Here is a 25791-nt window from a genome sequence, read left to right on the forward strand (position 1 = left end):
GTGTAAGAAACGTACTCATGCATCATGAAAGTTGAATTTACCTTTTTTCATTCGTGTTTAAGACAGAGGTTGATTGACACGTGAGGAAAGAGTTAGTCTGAACGATCAGATGAATCTGACAACACTTCTGTAGCAGCATATGTATTGATCTCCTCCAATTTGTTATTCAAAGCATCAATACTTGGATTCAAAGGTATAGTTCAACATTCACCACGCTATGAGATAATAACAGAACGTTACGAGACAGAGTTGTTTTCGAGGTAAATTCATGCAAAACGGCTGATGCGCGTTGCCATCGGGGGCAGTTTTTTCAGCAAGCAGTCTCTGCATTTACCTCTAAAACAACTCTGTCTCACAACGTTCCGTTATTATCTCATAGCGTGGTGAATGTGCAGGTCACAACTTGTCCACAAGAGCGTTTTGGAGTTGTTGGATTGTGTATTTGATGAGTTTGATGAGGGAAACCAAATCCCATTAGCCTCCGTAGCGTAGCTCTGAGCAGCTTACGGCTCTGCTCCGCCGTTCTAAAAATAGCACCGACAAATAAAGGTAACAAACCTTATCCAAAACTATAGAGATTATGGCAAACCCTTTAAAATATGCAACACCAAGTATGCAATCAGTAATCAATTATCAATTGATAGAAAATAATGAGTGCAGTCTTCAAATATCCTGCATTATTCATGCCAAAACGTTAGCAAAGGTTACAGCTGCAGTTTTTTTTCATGTATCTTGTGGCTACACACTGGGAATCTGAGTTGTCTAAAGGTTAAGACCATTAACACCAGTAATTACAGTGTGTGTGAGCAGCCATAGTTGTAAAAACAGTTTCAGTTCCCATGTTAGTTTGTTTATGCCACCATTAAACATCCACATTGTGGTGGGACACACGCACACACACATACACGCTCACACACACACACACAAGCATAAACTGAATGATATTTCAGGCAGACATCTGTCACAAAGTCGAACACTACCTCTACTTTATCACCTGGGTATTAATATAGACATGAGTGAATGTGTGATATGACTGTGAGTTAATCTAAACACAGACTCTCTATAGGGATCACACAGTCTGTGATAGGTATGTCTACAACTCTGTCATGCATTTATCTGTGGTGACTATAGATACATAGATTGATCTGTCTATCATTATTGTTTACACCCACTCTTTGCTTTGTCTCATGTGTGCTGAAGGATTATATTCATAGCAGCAGCGTGTTTGTGTCTGTCTTCATCCTGCTATGAATATCAGGGGAACTCACAGCAGGCAAATTGTGATATGATAACAACAATGCTAATAGTCTCCAGCAGCAGAGGCACTGCAGCTTTAATTGTTGTTGTTGTTAAGTCTTATTGTCGACAATCACATTAGATAAAGTGGCACCAGTAATAACAGTAATAACAGTGTTGGAACAAACAGCACTTACTCCCTCCTTTTCCTGTCTTTTCCATGCGATACTGGTATATGTGTAATGTGAACAGCATGTGTGAGTTCCTGTGTTCCTCTTCGGTGGTGTTGGGGCGCTGGCTGCTGTGGCGAGCTGCGATGGCTGCGTCCAGAAACCAGGCTGCCTTCTCTGGGGTTGGAGCACGCAGTTCAGACTGGTTCTGAAGCTGAAAAAAAAGACAAAGTAATTATTGTACTTGAATGTTTATGATAAGAAAGTAACAGTGAGGGTCCAGAGGGGAGAGAGAAAGAGAGAGGCAGCAGGGGAAGTATCACCTAATCTAATCTGGGTGGTTCTGGTTTACCCACGAAGAAGTTTCCAAACACTGATAATATTGTGCACAAGCACTGATTGGTGTATTCAAATGAGTCATTTCTAATTTGCCTGCAGGTGTGAGAGACAAAGATGAGGGAGAGAGGGAGAGAGAGAGAGAGAGAGAGAGAGAGAGAGAGAGAGCGAGAGAGACAGAGAGTGGTACTGCAGGATATCATTACTGATGAGATTATGTCAGATTAGTTAAGGATTACACAGATGTGCTTGTATCAGACCCTGTAATCCTATAAACATATAACTGCAGCCCCAGACGCACGCATGCACACACACACACACACACACACACACACACACACACACACACACACACACACACACACACACACACACACACACACACACACACACACACACACACACACACACACTAGCTCACATTCATTCTGGTTGGCAGTCTTTTACTGCTGATTAGTTATTTTAAAACGATTTATGACGATGATAATTGTGTACTACAGTGGTGATGATTTCAGATCAGACTCTGTCCTGTCATCCAAATGGATTGTTTATCAATCAGTAAATTCCGATAAAGTCAAGGATGACACTGTACTTTGGTTCAAGTTATTCTTTCATTTTCATTCATGCACTCAAGGTTTTTGTTCTAGACGCTGCTCTCAGCCAGCTAGAAATTGCAGCAACAGATAATAAATTAGCTATTTTAATAAATGCTTCATGCATATTTAAGATAAAAAGACTAATAGAATACTAAATCTCTTATAATGTATCTGCTGCTCCAAAGTGCGTGTGTGCAGGTCTGTGAGTGTGTGTATGCACATGCACGTGCCCATCCCACATCCAACAGTAACTAAGACAACAGAGAACTGCCTGCAGCTAAAAAGACAAAGGTAAAGCCATAGTCATACTAACCCGAGGCTGTTCATAAACAATGTGTTTGAACGTGTGAAGTCTGTGTGTGTGTGTGTGTGTGTGTGTGTGTATGTGTGTGTGTGTGTATACCTGCATGCCACAGATGGGGTCCTCACACAGATACACTCCAGGAGACTGGCCGTCCTGTAAACTGCCGGTAGCCACTTCAGACAGCAAGTCCTTTAGATTCTCCTCTTTTCCCCAAACCTACACACACACACACACACAACAACAGTTAATAGAAAGTTACACGACAATAAAAATGTTATTGCAAAAAAAACAAATAGAAAGCATTAGGAAAGAGCGCTATAGCACAATAACATTAACCCAGACTATCACCACAGCGAATGCCGTTCCTTCTTAGAGAAACTTCAGCGAAGAAGGAACTGTCAGTAATCTCCTGTCATTGTCTGTATCAGTAATGGCATCTGGTTAACTCTGTTGGCAACATGTCAGATTGAAGTCTCATCGACAGCACTGACCTCGACTGCAGAGACACGAACAGAGAAGCGTGCTCCTGTTTTCTCCTTTCTCTCATTGATGAGCTTAAACAGCCAGGAGATGGCACAGGGGATTATACCCAGAGATTGAAGAGAGTCATCACGGCCGATCATCGTGTATGATTTACCTGGAAGAGACAGGAAGTCAAAGCAGGAGAGGGGGGTAAGAGCAAAAAAATGAAGATATATCAAAAAGAACATCACCAAAAAAGACATTAAAAAGTTCTTTGTATGAAAAGATGTGTGTGTAAAATGTGTTTGAACATGCATGTGCACACAGAGCGACCAGATCTCTCATTTTGTGGCAGAAGATGATGATTACTGCCTCTTAACACACACACATACACACACACACACACACCAGCTGGAGTTGGAGATCAAACACACACCAACACAAAGCCATGTGTCACACACTCACACTGACTCAATCGCTTTTCACAAAGACAGAGGACATCAAAAGCCTGACTCCTGTGATGCAGGGCTGAGAAATGTGTGTGATTTGTTCTGCGATAGGGATGGAGGGGAGGTTGTCAGCTACACTGTAATTCTACATTGTTCTCCCTCCATGTTTCCTGGAGCTATTAAGACTTACTGTCAAAACAGAGATGCAGATTTTCATGAACTGTCACAGAAACACTTTGAAAACTCGAGGTGAAATAGTAAACAGACCCAAAATATCAAGTATAGTATAAACATGTGGCCATCGGCTGCTTTAAAGAAACTACCAGTAGTTTAAAAGCAATTCTGGATCATTTACTTTTCTTTAACTGCTTCACTAGTTGATTTCTTTTATTTCACAAATCAAATGGAGTCCCTCTTTGGCAAATGGCTCTTTGCAGGATTACTATTACAACCACAGCTCTTCAACAACCCTCATTTCTCTTTCTTTTCCCTCCCAGGCTTTTGTGGACGTGAGCGAGTCTTAAATTACACATGGAGGATGTGTAGTTTTTTTTCTTTTCTTCTGACTACCACAGGCTGTCAAGACACACTCAGCTATCTGACTGCTCCACTGACTAACACCACACTGCAACATAGTAAAGCTATACGCTAAAGGCAATAAAGCCGTGTGTGTGTCTGTGTCTGTGTAGTTGATGTATATTCCCAGTAATTGGCCTCATCAAGCAGAGCTGCCGATGCTGTCAGAGATAAAGTGATCGGAGTGAGAAAGTGAGAGAACAAGGCAGCACTGTATCATGAGTTCAAAGACACATGAGCTTACACGGATCCGCACACGCTCATCGTTACTGAGAGATGATCCATTCAAGACCAATAATCTAATAGCCGATACTAAAATCCATCAAATGCAAGCTTTAAAGCCAGAGGATCCAGTTACATTCCTGAAGTTCATCCATTTATTTTCCATATCATTAGGTCTTTTATTTAATTTTCCTAATCAATGAAAAATGTTTTACTCTTTGTGAAAGTGTGCCCGCATCTGTGTCTGAGTCCCACGTACAGTGCAGTACAGTGTCTACAGCCAAGGGCCACAGAGCCGAAGATAAACGCTCATGTGTTACTTTCCCCATTTTAATTAGAAAGAAGGTAATACTGTTATAATGCAGCCTCGTTAAGATCCATGGCCTTAGGTGAGCTATATCACAAAGAATTATCTCATCTGCTGCTGCTGCTGCTGCTGAAGCCATTTAGACTGTAAGCAGCAAGGTCAGGGCCACTCCATCACATCATTATAACAGTAAAATTGATTGAAAGAGCAAACTGTCTTTGATGGATTTCTCAATTATACAAAAGCACTTGCAGTATCTGAGCCTTAGGACTGTGTTGTATCATCCAACACAATTAAACACAGACAATCAGGGGTCTGTTTTGTTGGTGTGTTGGGCATATTGATTCCAGCTTTGTTAAATTATACATCATGAATCATCGTCATGAAGCATGACACAGTAGGCTTTTTTTTTAATGTGTCAATACTTAACAGATGACTGAAAACATGGAAACAGGGTGATACAACACTGATCTCCACATGCTGTCTAGTGTGTACGCCATATTGGGTTTGTGTACTGGTAGAGCTGTTTGTGATTATATGTGCATCTGTTGGTCTTATGTGTTCTACCTGTGTGTACAGTACTGTGGGGGGCACTGGGGGGTGGGGGGTCTTTAATATTGTTATTTGTCTTATTACTGGTCTTATTGTGCTTGCTATACTAGTTTGGTGCACTCATGATATTCCTATGCAATTATTACTGACATTGTTGTTGTATCTTTTTCAGTTTTTCAAGGACCGAGCATGAAGTGCACAACAGAGAGATGAAGGAAAGCAAGTAGAGGCAGATGTGGAGAATGACAAAGTTTCCTGCCAGATGTTGCAGGTCACAGAGGTAAATTTTAAGCATTTTTAAACTTTACTTAATCAGTTTAAAGTGCTGCTTTTTTACAGTCTGATTGTCTAACTTCTCGTGTTTATTGCTCCATTGGACCATTGTTGTAGCGATGTTGCACGATAGACCAAAACTGTTACACATCTATAAATGAGCCGAGTTTAGTTTTACTACATATTTGGCAAGGGACACATTCCCCGCAGCACAACACAGAAGCACAGTGGTTTGCATGTGTGTACACACAAAACCTCATCGCTGTTTGATCCAGTAAATGGCTCAACCATTAACACTGAAGTGTTCCCTGCTGAACTGCACCATTTTAACTCTCTGCCAGCAGTTCAAGGAGACTTACAAACTCCAACTGGATGTATGAAGATCACAAGCCAAGGCGGATAATGCCGCTTGCATGTACAGGGATAAACACAACAGGGGTTGACCTAGAGCTGAAGAACATTGTCAGTGTGTGAGTGTGTGTGTGCATGTTTGTGTGTGTGTGTGTGTGGTGGGTCTTTGTGGCACTGCATGCGTATGGGTTCAAACATGTTGCAGTGTGCAGTGAGAGGTCCTGACCCTTTTTAAGACAGCTTCTCTAAAAACCCAGCTTCAGAGGGATTAGAGCGAGAGAAAGGAAGACAGAAACACAGACAGAGCAGACTGAGAAAGCTTTCAGCTTCAGTAGACACTAATCCTCTTCTTTCTCTCTCTGGTAGATGAGGGCCAGTGGAGAGACAGCCAAGTCAAAGACTGACACACTGACGGCCAGACACACACACACACACACACTGAAGACGGTTCACAAGCTGCACATGCTCTGATTTTCTAGCCTGTGTTAACGAGTGTGTGTGTGTGTGAGTGAGTGAGTGTTACCCAGCTTGGAGTGTCCAAAGCAGAAGACACAGCCATCTGCTCCATTCACCACCGACTGAATCACCTCGGCAACTGTTCCCGCACACACCTCCGCCTGGCAACAGGAAGACAGAGGGAGAAATGAAGGGAGAGGCAGGAAGAAGAAGAAAACGTACAGCTACACGTAAACCATTTGACAAAAGGTGTTGTCTTTTTTGATTCTTTGGATAAATCGCATCGGCCATTTCTAAATCTGCCAATAATGGTGAAACATTGACTGTCAAATCTAAATTATCCGTCTTCATGGTGAGCCATGACATTCTTAGAAAGTCGATCACGGGGAGCTGCAGTCACGTCCAACTGGTCAAACTTGGAAGCTTTTAAGCCTCCAAGTTGGAGCAAGTTGGACCAAGTTAGCCTTGGAGTGACATCAGACATATTATATTTAGCATGTGGGCAAGATGTTGGTATCAATCTGTTCATCTAACTAAAGAATTAGAATATTTTCCAAAATGTCAAACTTTTTCCATTATGTTGGATTTCATTTATATGTAAATTCCAGCAACGGAGGTTTTACAGCCAGGATGTCACGAGTTTGTCGACACTTTTTAATAACTAAGCAAGAAAATCGCAGCTGTCAGAAACTGTCAGGTTTTTTTCTACAGTTTTTTTTTTTTTTTTTTAAAGAAAGCGTTCTCTGTGTAATGTCACGATGGCTTTTTACATTAAAATCAAATCCAAGTCATTTGCTGTGTAAAGTCAGAATCTTTTCTCTCACCTGTGAAGCATCAGGAGGGAAAGCAGCGTCGAATGTGAACATCTTCGGGGGGACCTGATTGGCTCCCGCCCTTTTCTGGGAAGCAGCGTTTGGCGTCTGATTGGCTGAAGGGTCCATGATGGTGATCTGCTTCTTCCTGGGGTCCACTTTGAGGAAGGAGCTGGACTCTGCTGCGTCCGACTGAGACACTGGGCACACCCGCACCATCACCTTCACCTGAGGGTAAGTCACAGGAAATAGATGGCTTTGATTACCTCTGATTAGTCACTATGGAAACCAGTGTTTGAGATAATCACAGGACACACACGAGCATTCATGAAGTCAAATATCCCTCCAGCTAAAAGTCACACTAGGACAAATGTAGGACTGCTGAGGGAGCTCGCAATGCTCCTACTTCAATGCTTTTTGTTTGTTTGTTTGCTCGCTTGTGTTTTTTTTTTTTTTTTTTGTTATGTATGTCTCGATGGTGTCTTTATGTGGGGGATGGAAATTTAAAAGCTATGCTTCGTCCATCCCCTTTTCACACCAGGTGCTGTTGTTTTCTAACTGTGCTGTTGTTGTATTGGTATGTTGGTGTCTGTAGTTTGTTCTGTTTGGTTGCTGTGGTCTGGTGTGAAATAAACAATAAACAACACTGCAGCTAAGAACATCAATGACATTTCAAACATTCAGCTTTGTCTTTGCAGCTCCTCGTAGATCTCTTGTCTGTCAAACACCACGACGTGCTTTCTGCTCGGTTCCTGTCGAGTTTTGAATTCTTCTCATGCTGATTACACATTTCTCCTTCACTTTGCTATGAAAGTTTTTGTTCTGAGGAAACCGTCCCGACGTTAAACTTAGAACAGATTTGATATTTCTGCAGGATTGTTGCTCGAAGGCATTTGAACTTATCTGCACCTGAGCTGCGACAAGACTCTCAAAGAACCACAACATTCAGCGTTTTACTTCTTTCATGAGTATCTACTTGCTCCCTCACTCTCATCACCTTATTTACCCTAAGAACGTCTCCCTACCAGCTCCCTCTTCCTCTTTTACCCGTCATTCTTTCGTTATCTCTTCTCCCTCTATCCCAAATCCCTACCTTTTTCTCTCCTCACCCACCCTCCCTACCTTCAGCTCACTGCCACACATCAAAAGCCTGAAGTGCAAGAATCCTGTTTTAGCTTTCTCTCCACCTCTCCCTACTCCTTTCCTCCCACTCCTGTCACGAAGTGTTAGCAGCCACAAATTACCGTCTGACAGCTGCTGTTGTTTTCTTTGATATCGGAGGATGCTAAACGCTGCGTCATCAAATCTGAGCTCGTTCCAGAACATTTCAACACATAAACAACCTTTTCTCTGTTGGTTAAAGATGTTTTAAAAGTTTGAAGGACTTTTTAGCTGTTTATTATTGTTCTCTGTCTCATGCATTAGCTCATCTGGGTGAATTAGTCTTTGTCTCTCTTGCTTGTTTCATCACTGCCTTAGTCACTGACTCAGTCCATCTCTCTCTCCATGTTTCCCCCTAAACCTTTCCTCCTGCTACAAGCTGCAGCATTATCCAAGAGAAAAGCCAAACCAGCTCACAAATGTAAGTTGATATTTACACTCGGAAAGTGGTTGAATCATGAACTGAGTGGGGAAAGTCTGTGTCACTGAGTTTTAAAAGGTTTTTTTGTTGTTGTTGTTTTTTTACCTTAATTTCTCTGTACATCTGTACATTTCTCCTTTCTTAAATTCACTGTCACTATGTGATGTCTCTGTGTTTCCTGAACGCATGCAGGAGTTTTATCTCTATCCAGGTAGATGCTTTTTACTCTATTATTGATCCATTTCCAATTGAGGCTTTAAGTTCCTGCAGGGTTATTAAGTAAAGGACCATCATGCTTCTGTGATCTCAACTTAGATTGTTTCCAGTGCACCTTGCACTCATGTTTAAACAAGCAATACATAATCATATTTCACGACTGTGCTCATTCAAAAGTAGACGTCTAATGCTATTATCATGGAAAACGTGCATCGAAAGACAGGCAGAGTCAGGGCTCTGAAAGCTCATGTGGACATGCAAAGTAAAAATGTAAAAACAAGGATCCAACAAGCTCAGCTTTTGCTCGCTAACATGATGAATGATGGCCAGACTGTGAAATCCATCTCAGTGGAAGTGCCCGACCGTAAATTGGCTCCAGATTTGAAAACTGTCGGCAGAAAACACATAGATTTTTTTGGACACGACCGTTTAGGGCATGACAGATGCAAAGAGCTGAATGTCTAACAAACTGCAGCGCGGCTGGTATATACAGACTGACAGGCAGCGGATATGCATTTCCTCATCCTTATACGGTTGACGTTATGAGTCGACAGAAACTGCTCAAGTACACCATTGGTTTAGCGTCTGTGAGACTCAGTCCCGTTTGGAGGATTGCAAGTTCATCCTGCTCTGGGTCAGTCCTTGAAAAGACACATTAATGTATGGATCCCGGTATCTGTGTGCACCTTGCTTTTCCCTGGTGTATTCTGGGATAGGCACCAGGCTCTAGACCTTGAAAAGGATGAGCGTCGGATTTAGAATCAAAAGATGGATGGATATGTGGATAATAGATTAATAGACGACTACTGAGCTACTTAAGTACTTTTGCAAGAAAACTCCTGACATCTTTCAAGAGATTAGGAAACGGCAGGATAATTCCAGCTAGAATATACTGTTACACAACTAGTTGTGGGTTAATATGACCTTACTTAACACGGGAAACACAGGGTTATATTAAAAAAAGATGTGAGAAATCTATTTTTACGAGTGTCATGCCATATGTTGTCTAAACAGGGTACGGATTTATGTCGTCAGGGCAGAGGTGCGGGTTAGATGAAAAGCGTGCTGTGCTGTGTTTATGTGGCTCCTATGAGGGAAGGAGAGAGATCTTTTGTCTGTTTCTTCTTGTTAGCACAGATGAATCATTGTCTGAAGTGTGATTCTTCTCGGCGCTTCCCGTTAAACACCACCACGGGAGTATGAATCGTATAGTGATCGCAAAACACTCCAAATCCCACTGCACTCTGAGGGAGAGCATTCAAAGAAAAGAGGAAAGACTGTTAATGATTAAAATGTTGTATGTGTTAGCTTCAGATCTGTTAGCGTTGAGCGGGGATGAGATCAGAGAGAAAAGTCAGAGATGAGGAAGCAAACTAATGAAAAATATAGTGTCTATCAAATGCTGTAAATATAGTATTCTCATGTTAAAATTCAAGTAATTGGATTACTGTATTAATTATGCACACCGCATTACTGTGCAGATAAATAATATCAGTAACATACATACGAATTTTAAAGCAATCTTCTGTAAGAAATGTAAAGATCAACGTCCTATTATACAAATGACTGTATTTGCAATTAATTAATCTTTTGCCCTGGAGTGAAGAGCTGGAAGCGACCAGAACAAGGTCATGTCATGCTCAACAAACTCATCTTGAATTACATGCGTTAGAAAAGAAAAGCATAATAAATGCCTGCTTGTAACTAAAACATTGCCAAGCAAAGGGCACAAAGGCAAATAACACTCAGACAGCTCTCACCGTGTCACTGTTTATGTGCACCTCTCTCTCTCCTTGGCACACACACACACTCACACACACACTCACACACACCTAATACAGCACATTAACAGGCTTGCCTTTGGTTGCATCATTAAATGACCACAGGCCATTTAGGGGAGTTGGTTCAATAAATTGTGAGAGTGAGCCAGTGTGCATGAGAGCGTCTCTGTTGAAGTCTTTGCCAGATGAAGATAATTGTGTGTGTGTATAAGTGTCTCTCTCGATGAGGGTCTCAGTCAGATCAACTGAGATTTCACCTGAACACAATAAATATGTGACCGCTGTGACCCCGGTGATCTCAGATACTAAGGCTTACTGTCAGGTCAACAGTTTGTGTTTAAAAAAAAAATCCCATAGCACTTCACACCAACACACACACACACACACGAGTCCGTGCTACACCCTCTCCTGACCCCAATAAAAGAGCCCATCACATCAGTAAGAGCCTGGGGGAAGGATTTTACCGTTGCACGCTTTACAAGGCGTAACTCATAAACCCCCCCACCCCACCCCACCCCACCCACCCCTGAGAGCCCATTTCCACCTCTTGTCTGAGAGTGTGAAAGGTAAGAGGGTTGTCAGAGTTTGCGTGTATGTGATTGATGTACAAATGGGCCTATAATGCTACTCCATGTCCGTTTTTCAAAAATACTGAAGCCGTATGTGAAAAGGCAAGGCTTATACATGGGGCCATTAAACTCCATTCACCCTATTTTGAGACTATCAAAGCTCTGGGCTGATGACCACCAAACACTATTAGAGAATCTGATACATCAGCAAAATGACACCAGCCATAGGGAACGTCACTCTCGTTCTGGCAGCGGGAACTTCAGTCTGTACAGCAGATTTTATACCGCTGAAATGCATATGGGCGTTTCCATAAAAAAAAGATGTATTGTTTCTGTCCTGAACACATCAACAACGTTCAACAGGAAGTTCCACTGGTGAGTCATTACCTGTGACATAATGGACACACATATGTAGGAAGAACACAAAGGTAATGGACTCTTGAGTCTGTTTAATGAATGAATAAGGAGGTAGAGAAAGAAAGAGTTAGCGATGTTTGTTTCTGAAAAGAGAAAATGAAGGAAGAGAGAGTCGGAGAGAAATAGGTCACTGATGTAACTCTGGTTAATAACATGACATCGTCACAATGGTCTCACTGTGATTTCAGACTGCCCATTTCTCTCTTGAGCCCTTCGCATCCCCTCATCCCTCTCGTCCTCTCTCCCTTCTTCAATTGTTCACTCCATCCTGCTCTCTCTGCCTCACACTTTCACAACACACATAGACCTCTCCCTTCTCCTGTCTCCCTTCTTGTTTAACGAAGAACTGCTCGATATCACTGTCCACCCACGCTGTTCTCTCCCCTCTACTCTTTGTGTCGTCTCCATCCTCTTCCTGTCCAACTTTCTCTCCCTTCCACTGAACAAAGGGACAAGAAAAATCACAGCCACTGTCGGTTATTTCCTTTCCACACTTTTCCCATTTTCTCACTTGATCCTGCGCTGAATACAGATGCAAAGTGGAGAGAGAAGGAAGAGGGGAGAGGGAGGAGAGATGCTGGAGGAGCAAGTTTGTTTGCCTTCCTCTGTATCTGTGTGACTATTTCAATTCTTTTTGGTTTGGAGAACAACCGGTATATACGTTGTGCAGTAATGTGAGTCTAACCGGCTGTGTCTGGACTATAGGTCTGCTGATCTCATGTGGAACAGATTGGGGGTTCACTCCTGTGCTGAAGGGCACAAGCTTTGACAGATGTTGAGACAAGGAGTCGTGTTTTTTTTCTGAGAAACAGCCCTGACCCCTAGGACACTCTCTTGGATGTAAAGCTTCCCGTTCCTCCACTTTATACCCCACACTTAGTCACAATGAAGTCTTTGAGCCAATTAAAGTAAAGGAATTCAGCTAAACAGCAACAAACAACCCTGAGCTGGGGGAAGACTGTTCAATAGTCCCTCACAGCAGTGCTTCATTACTATTGGCTGGAAAATCAATAGGAGACTGAGACTGAGCTCTAATTGGTTCCCAAAGACTGCAGAAACACACATCCGTGAAAACACATGCACAGAGCAATAGAGAGAGAAAGACAAATACCATATGGGAATAGCAAGTTCAGACTTCAGATCAATTCTAATTTATTCACCCCGGGTCAGTATCAGAAGATCCATGTTGGACGTATTGCAGAGATCTCACAACTGTGAGGTTTGAACCTGTGTGTCAGTCGGTTTTACCCGAAGGAACTTTACTATACTAGCAATAATAACTTTATTTGTATAGCACATTTACTAACAATGATAAAATAACTATGCACTGTAATTCTGGGTAAAGTCTGAACACTTCACAGTCAAAGTTAACTATGCACACGCTAACAAAATTAAACAAAATTTGACATTTAGCCACAAGAGATTAACAAAATCAAAGTCCTGGATCAAGTACATGGCTTTGTAAAGGATAAAGCTGATATTCTGACATTAGTGACAGTTCAGCTGGAATGAATGAATGAATGAATGAATGAATGAATGGGCTCAGGTGGAGAGTCACACGTGTTATTACAGTAAATCAGAATATCCTGAGTGACAGAACATGTTGGCTTTGGTCTTTTTATTCAGTTAGTTTACAATAAGCCAATACCAAAGGTAACATCAAGCCAAGACCTGACACTGTGGTCCACCCCATTATAAGTGTGTGTGTGCGTGTGTGCAAGTGTGTGTGTTTATGTCAGTCACATGCCGCAGCAATGTCAGGACTGACAGCATTAATATTTCAGCTACAAGGTGGAACAAAGTGTTTCTCTCTGGATTCCCATAACAGACTCACTCACTCATTTAGATACAACACACATACAGACACCCCAGATAGGCATGAAGACACACAAATGCCCGTGGAAAATGCACTTGCACATGCTCACTCATGACACAGACACACACAGCTTGTGGCCTGAGAGGGATCGTAGCTGCTATTAAAAATTGATTAGCTGTCATAGTATCATTTTCCCCCAAGGTCAAGTCGCAATCTGTGAGTGAGTGAGTGAATGTGTGTGTGTGCATGTGTGTATGTGTGTGTGAGTGAGTGCAAAATGCTGGCTGGAGAGATGAAAGGGGTGGAAAAAACTCCCACAGTCTTTCATTGTCATTCAGATATGGAAAAGAGCTGAGAGGATAGGGATCAAGGGATGGTAGGGCAGGAGATAAAACTTATCCATACAGCAGAAAGAGAAGAGAAGAGAAGAGAAGAGAAGAGAAGAGAAGAGAAGAGAAGAGAAGAGAAGAGAAGAGAAGAGAAGAGAAGAGAAGAGAAGAGAAGAGAAGAGAAGAGAAGAGAAGAGAAGAGAAGAGAAGCTCCACATGTGAACTTTTTAAAGAGAAGATCCACATGTGAACTTTAAAAAAAATATGTGGATCAGTTTAGCAGACAAAAAATAAAATAACATAAAGCAGACATGCCGTACGTACTGCATTTAGGCATGCTAGGGCTTTTTAATAAATGCTAACATCAGTATAACATGTTCATAATGACAACTACAGTACCATACTAACATGGTAACATTTGCTAATATGCACTCAGCACAAAATTGAGCGGAGCCCATAATGGGGAATGTGAGTAACCTATTTGGTCACAACCAATATCTTGGGTTGCTGTGGCAGCACCTGTAGACTCAGTGGTCTGTCATTAATCAAAGACTACAGTATAAGACGTTCTTATATATTTCAGGTTTATGTGACTCCTGTAAGGGGCTTTTAATGCAGTGACACTGAGCTACAGCTGCCACGACCCTCTGGAGATTGACAGACTGACATCAACATCTTTCTTGTCACTGAAACATGGCTACACAGCAACAAATAATCACCATCTGCAGGGACTCATGGTCCAAAAGAAAAGGTGCACAAAAAATGCTGTGGTTGTGTCCAGATAATATTCTCCGCTGACGTAGTTTATAATCATGAAGTGTTTTGCTACAGTAGCTGCTGGGGGAATTGTTGTTATTGTGGTGGTTTACCTTTGAGAGCCTTGCAGCTGTATCAGTGATCAACACTGATACAACTCACCCCAACAGATTTCTCAACCTCGCTGGTGACTTCAATTACAGTAATGTCTGCACCAATTTTCATGACATCCCGTCCAATAATTGTTGAAATATTGGATGTGAGATTTAGATTAATTCAGGGCAAAGGCATCAGGCATATTAACATTTCCTACCCTAGTGCCATGCCACCAGAGCTTCAAAAACTAAATGAATAAAATAACTGTAGGACAATAAATAGGCAATGCTGCAAAATTCTACATATTACGTACTACTGTTTATTAATCTATTGTTTTAATGCTTTTATGTATATAAGAAAAAATCAATCATGTTTTCAGACAGTGCACTTTGACCAAAAAGAAAAACCTATAATTACATAATTTGTCTTACAAAGATTAGTTTATCTCAACCGCTGCTGAATGAGTGAGTGTCATTGTGTGTGAACTTTGATGAAGCCCATCGCTGAAATTTAGTTATTTTATATGAATAGAAAGAGTAATCAAAAGGGAGGCTATCTAAATGCTTTTTTATTCTTTATATCTATGTAACTTTACAGTTGGTTTTTCCAGGTGCTAATACATGTACAGCTTAATTTCCACGACCAATACACATCTCCTCCGCCTGCAGTCAGTGGTCTGAATGAGGACTCCCAGCTGGCTGATTTGATTAAAGTGAGACGGAGCTTACCAACAACATGTAGAAAGGCTCCGTGTACAGAAATAACAGAGGGGAGCTTGAGATACAGATGCCTCTCAGACAGATCCAGTGAGGGATTATATTTAATTTGACATCCCTAAGGGGAACAAGGCTGAACCCTCGCCATCTTTCTTTCGCTCTTTCTATGTAATACACCCCCACCCACCCACCCCCCACCCGACACACACACACGACACACACCACAGACTGTACACCTGACCTGTGCAGGTTGATTTCCCCTGGCTTTAGATGTGACGTCTCAATCTGTTTTCTGCCATATTAACATCGGGGAGAACACAAACCCCCCATCACACCCGCAGACAAGCCTGTGTATTCTGCAGGATGTATCGTACCCACTTCCACCGGGGGCTTTGCTGCTTCCTTGACATCTTCTATTGTACACTATAATCCTATGAATTTGTGAGCATGAGAGCTGGTGTGCGAGCGTGAACGTGTGCAAATGCCATTTCAGTGGGGAGCCGACCCCCACTGCAGGTGACATTTTTACTGGAGAAATGTCACCACAGCCATTTTCATCCCATATGTTTGTGTGAGTGTGTGCGTGCGCGTGTGTTTGATTAGGTCTTGGCAAGCTTCAATTGATTTCACAGAAGAGGCTTGTTATGGTCCAAATACCATAAATATCTCCATGCCTTGGTACCACTGCTTCTTCTTCGTTTATTCGGATGCTTTTCAAACCACGGCAGTGACCACCTTTCAGCAAACACGCCCGTACAGGGAAATTAAAAAATGACAAAAACCTCATTGTTCACTTTGTAGATACATTATCTCTTTTGTTAAATTTTTTGCACTGACGTATACGAATGATAAGCTGTGGTTTAACAGGAGGTTAGGTCCCAGGCTACAGTATTTCTTGGAAGACAGCCAGTCTAGCTTTACTTAAAGCTAAAATAAGCCAATCATCATCTGGCAGTTTCATATTCAGTGGGAAAACAGTACACTGATATTCAATGGACAGATATGAGAGTGGGATTGGACTTCTCATCTCACTCTCACCAAGAAATATACTATATTAGAGGCGTCGTATAGCTCAGAGGCTAAATTGCTGCATGTCTTTTCCCCTCCCTCTGTCTCCCCATTTCCTGTCTCTCTCCAACTCTCCCGTCCATTAAAGGCATAAAAGCTCCCAAAAATACTTAAAAAAATTAAGCAATGTATTTCCAAAATATATACATATGTATTCCCTATTTATATATTTCCTTTCATTACACCCTTGTTTGAGGAAAAGATGGTAAAACAACTGGAGTCTTTGATTAAAGTTCCCCACAGTAACACATATCACTGGGAGAAATCCACATGACTGTGAAAGGCGTGTTTTTTTGTAATTAAACAGCAGTTATAGGAAGCATTTGTACACAGCAGCAGGTTGGGCCCCACAAGCTGATCAAATCTATCGCAAGATCACAGAGGATCATGGGAAGCACAGGCATGAAATGAGATAAAGGGAGACAGTGAAGATGGTTTTTCGGTGACCGCAGTTTTGAACATGGACAAACTGTGTGTTTTCTTTGTGTGTTGGGGTGTGTAATATGAGTATTATTTGGCTGTTGTGTAAGTGGGTGCTTGTAAATATGTGAGCGTGAGTCTGTCTCCCTGACGACTGCGGAGACATCTGTCACCTCCATATGGAGAGAAACTGAGATAGGGGCTCAGAGGAGCGACAAAACAAAAAGAAGAAAAAAAACCCAACACATATAATGATCAGTTGCATAAAAAGTCTAATAAATGAGGAAAACTAAACTGAATATGAGATTTCAAGATATGTGAAAGCATCATTTTATAACTCACATTTCTGTAAATGATGACTTCATCAGAAGTACAGCTTTAACTATTATATATTATATTTGTTAGTATTCGTTAGATAGCAGACAGGCCAACAAGACAGAAAAAATGCTTAAATGAGATCATGAATCAGACCCAAACCACAACATGGAGAGTTTGTGTGATTCAGATCAAGCAAATAGCTCCACATCAATTGGCTGCTGATTCACTTTATTACATCTGAGTTTTTCAGATTGTTTCCTAATGCTCTAATTTTTTTTTTTAACTACGTCTTTGTTACTGCCATTCTGGATTAATTATAGCAAAGAGTCATTTTACTACATCTCATTATAAGTTAATTGAATTGATATGAGTGGTTGGGTTTCTCCTCTCATCTAGTATTTAATATAAAAGTCACGCAACGAACACACTTTAAATTACATGACGTAGCCAAATGGTTGCAGACACACAATAAGTCTTTGTGGGTTGTTTCTGTCTGGCTCTTTACTGTCTGCTGTCTAATAAAGGTAGTCCAGTAAAGGTAGTCACACAGTGAAGTGTACACACCGAGGCAGACAGGAGCTCAACGACACAATATCTGCACCCAGCTGGGATTCGCTCTTGCCCATGTGCACATGTGCACAAAAACACAGCTGCACATGAGTGTGAACCCTTTTCACTCTCTGTGTACAGTAACGGACACTGCTGTTTTGATTTCATATCCATTCTCATTCATTTTCCAGCAGTAATACAAACACACACACACACACACACACACACACACACACACACACACACACACACACACACACACACACACACACACACACACACACACACACACACACACACACACACACACACACACACACACACACACACACACACACACACACACACGAATAGTCAGTGAGCCTCAAACTCAAACTGTGGAGGAGGGGGCACTAAAAACTCATTACATGGACGATCAATATTGCACACACTTGAGAAGCATGACCCCCCCCACCCCCCACCCCCCACCCCCTCACATCCACAACACACACACGTTTCATCAACCACGAGCAACGGTGACAGATGACTTTTGTCAGCCTGAGATGTGTTACCGTGGTAACCATTAGGCTACATTTCGGGATGGTACAGCAGGGGTGACACACACACACACACACACACACACACACACACACAGACAAACTGGCCAAGGTCATGACAACAGCTGGGGATTTTAGCACATTCCTGTAGATTGTGGACTCAAACTAAAACCAAATCAGTGTTAGTTACTCTTGTGACATGTTACAAGTCACATAAAACTAATTATCACTTTCTAGTATTAACTAACAGTCCTCTTAAACAGGGAAAAAACAAACATTTTGATTTGTCCTCAATTAAACAGATAAAAAACGAAGAGACTTGGACTTGGCCGTGGTTTAAAGTGATAAAACGCTTTTGACCTTAATTGAATCACGGGTTTCTGCACAGCTCTGTCCTAAGGCATGTGTTGAAATCCAGACAAGGAGGATGATGAGTCACATGATGAGAGTTCACATCTACAATAATAAACTTTTTAGTCTTTACTGAGAGAAGGCATTTGGTGGTGCACATGTCAGAAAAATCAATGGATGCCAAGTGATGAGTCTGACTAACCTCTTGCCGTGAGTCATGTGCCATTTAGAAGGAAAATAATGGAAATTCCTGCCTAGTCATCAATACCCATTTACACCTGGTATTAATGTGCATTTTGGGTAATTGGATTACATTAGGATAGTGATTGACCACACAAATGTAGAGGTGCACACGGCTATAGAAGCGATTATCCAGTAAATACACGAAGCAGTCTCTCATCTCATTCTCTCTTTTTTTTTCTTGGTTGTCAAAGAAAACTTTTCCACTGCTTCAAAAAGCAAGTAAACACAACAACACAACTTAATGGATGACTGCCATGTTTTTCAGATCTTTTTGTTGTTGTTTGGTGTATTCTTGGACTGTTTTACTCAAGTGGGCGATGTGACCATGAGCTGAACATAGCAACTGGATTTTAATGTGGACACTGGAGACACATTAATACCTGATGAAAAGTTGATGAAGTTAAAATCAAAGTAGGTACAAAACTGAAGATACCTGTTTTGTATTTTGAGTCAATACGGTGTACAAATGTATAAACGTCAGAGTAAATGTGTTCTCTTACCTTTCCAAGCCCAGGTGTATCTTTTATCTTATTGGCTGCACGGAGGAGGCAGGGTGGGGCCGGGGGAGGGGCCATCAACAGGGCGGAGCTGAAATTGGTGGGGAACAGAGGGGGGTCACAGGACGGTGACGCTGATGTCACTGGGGCTGTGACTGCAGCGGTCTTCTGCTTCTTCTTTTTGGAGGCCAAGTTCAGCTTTTGTGCAGCTCTAAGAGAGGAGAGCAGAGATGGAGAGGAAACAGGATTCAGTCAGTCTCATAACTATGTTAAAACCAGTAACAGTAAAAACAAACATGACATTGCTTAAGATGAGGACGGACAGGAACTACGGTGGCACATGTGCATGACTACATGGGTCTGTAATTACATCCTTTCAGTTTACCACACAACAACCATGGCAAATATGCTAATTGCAGAATAGAATTTGATTACACAGCCTTCAACACATGTACACACAAGGACACACACACACTGCTGTTTACATATGTAGCAACATCTGGATGGGGAGTGGTTGGTTCATTTGCTTTCTTGCTGCTCGACTCCCGGCGGCATTTTAGCTCAAAAGGAGCCACCAAAAATTATATGTATATATTCTCCATCTTTCCTGCGCTCTGATTCTATTTACTCCTACTTACTCCTTCCCTCCCTTTAACTCCAACTTCTAAACTTCTTTGTCCTTCTTTTCTCCTCGCGCTCTCATTTCTTACCTCAACACAGCTGCGTCTGTCTCTCTGCCTCTCTCAGCACATCAATGCATCATTTTTCAAGTCAAACTTTTCCATCTTCCAACTCTCTTTCTTTCTTACAAAGCAGAAATATTATACTATATCTGTGTCTGCATTGCTGTTTTAACCTATATGAAGGAATTCATAGTAAGGAGACATTATTACCAGCACTGTCTTCGCTAAAACTATCATGGCCGATTGATTTTAGCCTGGCCAGTGGTGAGAGCTGGCTAGTGAATAATGTGCCTAATTTTGTAATACTTGATGACAGTTTGGGAACACGGGGGCTCTGTTAAAAAGATATTTCTTGAGGGAGAGCCAGTGAATTTGCTCCCAATAATTCACCGTAGCGATTTTACTGTCATTCTTCACTGTATATGTCAATGCATTTCCTTCATAGGGATTTTAGAAGCCACAACTCAAACAGGCATATTTTCTGGCGATCTGAGTCACATACAGCAGCTGTATTAACAAGACCATAAAATAAAATACCTCTAAAATGGCACTGGCAGGGATTCATGCTCAATTCTGGTTTATACTATCCTCGTATATTTCTAAGATTATGGAGAGAGAGAGAGAGAGAGAGAGAGAGAGAGAGAGAGAGAGAGAGAGAGAGAGAGAGAGAGAGAGAGAGAGAGAGAGAGAGAGAGAGAGAGAGTGAGTGAGAGAGAGAGAGAGAGAGAGAGAAGACCTTGCGCCCTGACACACTCTCTGTCAAAGAGCCATATTCTCACACCATTGGCTTTCAATTAACTGCAGCAGGTTACAGAAATGAGACTGAGGGGGAGCGAGGGAGAGAGAGAGAGAGAGAAAGGGAGAGTGGGGGGAAAAAGGGGGGAGAGTCAAATAGAAGAGAGAGAGGTACAGTGAAAGGGGGGTGGGGAGGGGATTCAGTGACCCGTGGAACGACGAAACGTTTCACCATTTGACTAGCTCTCCCAGGAGATTTGTGTGTGAATCTGTGTGTGTGACTGTGGATGTGTGTGTTAGTGCATCTGCAACGCGGCTCCACGAGCAGACCCCTAAGTGGTTCCTCACCGTGTGCCAGCTAAGCTTAGGCTACATACATACTGCAGCAAATGTGATCCGAAGCAATTACTGGTTTTCTTATTATACTACATGAATGCTTAAAGCCACCCTGGTAGCATGAAGATACATGTGTAGAGCGGATTATAAAAGCTGGTCTTTGTCAGGTGCAGGAATTTATGGTATCTTTTAAAACAATAATCGTGTTATAGCGGTGTTACTGAGGAGTCACATGTGTCTGAATTAAAATCTATTACCTGATTTCTAAGTAACAATGGAAACATGGCTGCTGCAGCTGCTGCAGTGCTGGTGGTGGTAGGATGAGACATGACCATGACGGATTCATACGCAGTCTATATGCTGCTGCTGCTGGAAATTCCTACTTGTAGCATGCCCACTTTCCCCCCCCCTGCTTGTAGCAAATCATCTTTCTATGTAAATTCCTTTTATGAACAAAAGGCTCCCTGAGCAAAACATGCATCACAATGTTTTTGTTATTGCTTTTTCTCATGCATCCTTCAAACTCATCAGCCAAATCAATTTCAGATATTTGCATGTACTGTTATCCTCATATTACGTTCTCACATCTTGACCAATTGAATCGATAGTACCTTTTAAGCAGGGTAGACACACAAACACACACTCACACACACAAAGGCACAAGCTAATTGGGAGCGTTTAATGACAAGTGGCCTGGGATTTGGCCGAGTGGATCCATTCCAATCAAACCCTAAAGTGAAGGGCACTTGTTCTCCATCCATCTCCACCATCTCTCTATCCATCAGCTCTTCCTCTGTTGCCATCATCCTTTTATTCACACCCCTCCTCCTCCACCGTCATTCATGCCATAACTCTTTTAAATCCCTCTCACTCTATAATCATCCCTTATTTTTTCCTACTATGTAACTCTCCATCCCTATCTGTCTTGTTATTTTTATCCTTTCATCCTTTGCTGTCTTCCAAGCTGCCCTCCATACATCCACCCATCCAGCCCACCATCCATTCAGCCTTCCTTATTGATCCCGTCATCCATCCTTGCCTCTCTTCCCCTCTGTCCCCTCATGTGTCTCTCCTTTGCTTTCTGGCTTTCTTTTCCTCTTCCTTTCACACCACTATCCACCCTCACACCTGACATGTAGTGTACATACAAAGACTCACTTGAAATACACACACGTGCACACACACTGACACACAAAAAGCTGATTTATGGCTGGTGTCCAAGGGCTGTGTTGTTCCCTCAGTAGCAAATTACATTGTATTTAACAGGCCGTCAGCGGAGGGAGATATAAGGACGGGCTGCGAGCGATTGTGTGTGTGTGTGTGTGTGTGTGTGTGTGTGTGTGTGTGTGTGTGTGTGTGTGTGTGTGTGTGTGTGTGTGTGTGTGTGTGTGTCGTATGGGGTCAGTAAGACTGGCATGGGCAGAGGACTGGCTTTACTGAAACTATCTATCTATTGTCTTAGTGTATAATTGTGCCCTCCAATACACACACACTCCAGGCTCCCTCATAAAAGGCCATCAGATATATTGCACTGTAAAAGTGCAAACAAGCCTGAGCAATAAAATATTTATACATCATTGTGTTCAACATGCAGTTACTATGGCCACATATCTAGGCTGGTTGCTCATCTTCAAATAATGTAATGTCAGAAATTAGTGTGTGTAAGTTGTCGGTATTTTTACTATGTGAAACTGAAATTATTGAATGGACAGAACAGTTAAAATCACTCTCTGGTTTCCATCTTAAAGCAAATTAAATTGTTCCTCTCTTTAATGAGGGATAACTCGTTTAAGTTAATATTAAATCATTTGTTTCTGAGGCACTTCATATGGTAATTTCTGTACTGGCCACCTATTTAAACCATCAATCAGCCATTATTAATTGTGGCTAACTGGTGGCCAATTAACAATTGACTGAATTCTTCTTTTTAAAGAAAACTGAAGAGAAGCGGCAAGAGGTTAACAGAGACACAGCAACACCCCCCTCCATCTCACAGCCATCCTCCATCCAAAATAACAACACCTTCCCAATTCACCAATTCACTTGGGACCTATTCATTTACTCTGCCACCTCCAGCGATACACACACACACACACAGCCAAATCCCTAAAGATCCAATCCTTGGAGCATGCAGTATAAAATTCCTGCACTGATAGGGACTCCCTTCCCCCAGTGAGAGCATGCACACACACATGCAAGTGCACACACACATGCAAGCGCGCACACACACAAAAACCCAGGCAAGTAAAGCATGTCTATATCCCAGCATCCCCAGAGGCCACTGCAGCACTGGGAAGATGGAGCACTGCTGTGTGAGTGTGACATATTCACAGACAGATTGGTACTAATGAAAGATATTACTCACATGCACATTAGCAGAGGTAAAGAAAAGGTCATTGTGGAAATAGGAAAGAATTTTTAGGAGTGGAGTGGAGAGGTATAAAAAGGACAATGGCACAGAAAGAAAGGAGAGGGAGACTGAGAGCCAACAAGAAATAAAGAGAGCAATTAAACGAAAGCAGGATGATGGAGAAGACATGAGGATGAGGGGATAGGAAGAGGAGGCTGAGGAGGAAGTGAGGGATCAGGTGAGAGGAGATGTGGTGGGCACGGGGATTTTGCTGTGTGCAGACAGCGAGCATGAGTATATGTGTGTGTGTGTGTGTGTGTATGTGTGTGTAACAGGAATGTCTGTATGCAGCCCACATCTGAGAGTAAAGACCAGGACAACCATGGGATTTACCAGTGCTGCATGGCTGCATCAATCGACCATAAACACAAATACACACAGCAAGAGTCAAAACTAAAAGGTGACAGAGTGTACATCCTTTTTTGGGGGTTTTGTTTTGCCAATTAAACTGATATCCCACTATAAACTCAGACGAAGACAAACTGCATGCCTAGTATGTGAAATTTCAAAAAGCAAACAAAACAAACACTGTGACACGTTGTCACACTGATTTTAAGAGTAAATTACACATCACAGCTTTGAGCATCTATGGTAATTATACAGCCTAGAACAAAAAGAGAAAAATACTGACAGCTAGACACACACTTTGACACGCACAGTGACACCTGCACCATTAAATAAACCATGTTCTTTCACTTAGAAGGTTAATGCTCATAAATCGATGCAAGACAGCTGGCTGTACGTTTGGAATGACAACCAGATGTGTGTATGCGCATGAGTGTTTGGGTAAAACGTCCTTGTTACCTGACGGTTCAGGGGGTCAGAGAGAGAAAGCTCAGGAGAGGGTGTGTGTGCGCACATGTGTTTGTGAGCATGAACAGTTTACGAGTGGTCGCTGGTGCATCGAAAGACAGACGTCACTGTCTGCTGCGTGTCAGTCATATATCAGACACGCAGACACAAAAGACAGGAGTGTGTGTGCAGGAGAGGAGAGGAGAGGAGAGGAGAGGAGAGGAGAGGAGAGGAGAAGAGAAGAAGCTGGATTGAAGTCATTTAAAATGTGATTTAAAGCAGCTCATTAGATTAGACCGATCAGCGATAGTGAAGACACTGCGACACACTCATAGTCTTGTGTTACCCATGAATAATTTAGACATTCATTTTGAGCTTGCCATGTTTATTCATCAATAATTTACCCATATTACCCGGTTCTTATTTAAGTTGTGTCACTCGGCATTTCTCAAGATTTGATTACACAGCTCATTGACGACTGGATAGTTGATTTACGCACAAACTCACAAAAAGATGAGTAATAACACTTATGCACAGAATATGATTGCATTCAATTTTCCACCACCTTCCTCTTTATTTATCTTACAATGTAGTTATTTGTGAACTTATTCTTTCATTCATTTTGTTTTATTAAACTAGAAAGCATTATCGTCAATGTCTGCACTTTTAAAGCTGGAGTACTGGGTTAACCCAGTGATAAAAAAATAAAAAAATATTTGCACAGATAAGCTGGTAAGATGCGTGTTTTTACTGAAATTCAACATTCTCTGAAATACTAATTCTCTTAGTCTGTATAATGCTGCTAAATCCCCCCCAAAAAACATTCCTCACAGAATAATGGCAAAATAGACTGCTACAGTGTTGGTGTTATGCTAATATCAATGGCTTCTTGTAGGTGCAGACATCTCTCAATTTTGTTTTGTTCCATTCAGTCATTGACTGTGACTCACAGAGGATGTTTTAGTCAAATTCAGACACAAAAGAAACCTGCAGAGCTGGTGGTGTTGAATTAGTGTGAGAGTCTGTGCAAATTAAAAAACACTTTCTAATTGGAAAACACCAGATGTGGAGATGTAATGCAAAAACAAAAAATCAATATTGCACCTGATCAAGCTTAATTAAGTGTGATGGCTAAAATGAGAACACCAATTAGCATATAGCCATCTCCTTTCAAAATAAGATGAAGCTACTTTAATGTGAAAGAGTCTCACCTGGCAAAGAAAGAGGCAGCAGCAGAGGTGGCGGTGGGAGCCGTGGTGGTTACAGCTGGAGTGTGAGAGGGAGAGTTTGTGTGCGATGGTGAATTTGTGTGTGAGGGAGAGTGTGTGTTGTAGCGGTTCAGGGCAGCTTCAGTCAGTCCTTCTCTGGAGGCCTCAGAGATCATCTGGGAGATCTGATAAGAGAGATAGAGAGAGATGTTTTACTATAACTGATAAAAATCTACTAAAGAATAAAGATTAGAAATGATAACAT

At 41.8% G+C, this 25791-nt stretch overlaps 1 protein-coding gene across 1 annotated transcript in view; it reads right to left on the reverse strand.

Moving 5' to 3' along the window:
• kif26ba (kinesin family member 26Ba) overlaps positions 1-25791 on the reverse strand; it is a gene marked incomplete at its 3' end in the record, with an annotated part of 72808 nt that overhangs the window by 16267 nt on the left and 30750 nt on the right. Inside the window, exons 4-10 of the mRNA XM_083969317.1 lie at positions 25530-25711; positions 19366-19573; positions 7115-7330; positions 6358-6451; positions 3134-3279; positions 2742-2858; positions 1434-1620 (exon numbers count right to left, since the gene is read on the reverse strand). Coding sequence (XP_083825443.1) covers positions 1434-1620; positions 2742-2858; positions 3134-3279; positions 6358-6451; positions 7115-7330; positions 19366-19573; positions 25530-25711 — 1150 coding nt within the window. The remainder of the gene's footprint in view (positions 1-1433; positions 1621-2741; positions 2859-3133; positions 3280-6357; positions 6452-7114; positions 7331-19365; positions 19574-25529; positions 25712-25791) is intronic.

The sequence above is a fragment of the Trachurus trachurus genome (assembly GCF_905171665.1).
Source record: "Trachurus trachurus genome assembly, chromosome: 3".
Lineage (NCBI taxonomy): Eukaryota > Metazoa > Chordata > Actinopteri > Carangiformes > Carangidae > Trachurus > Trachurus trachurus.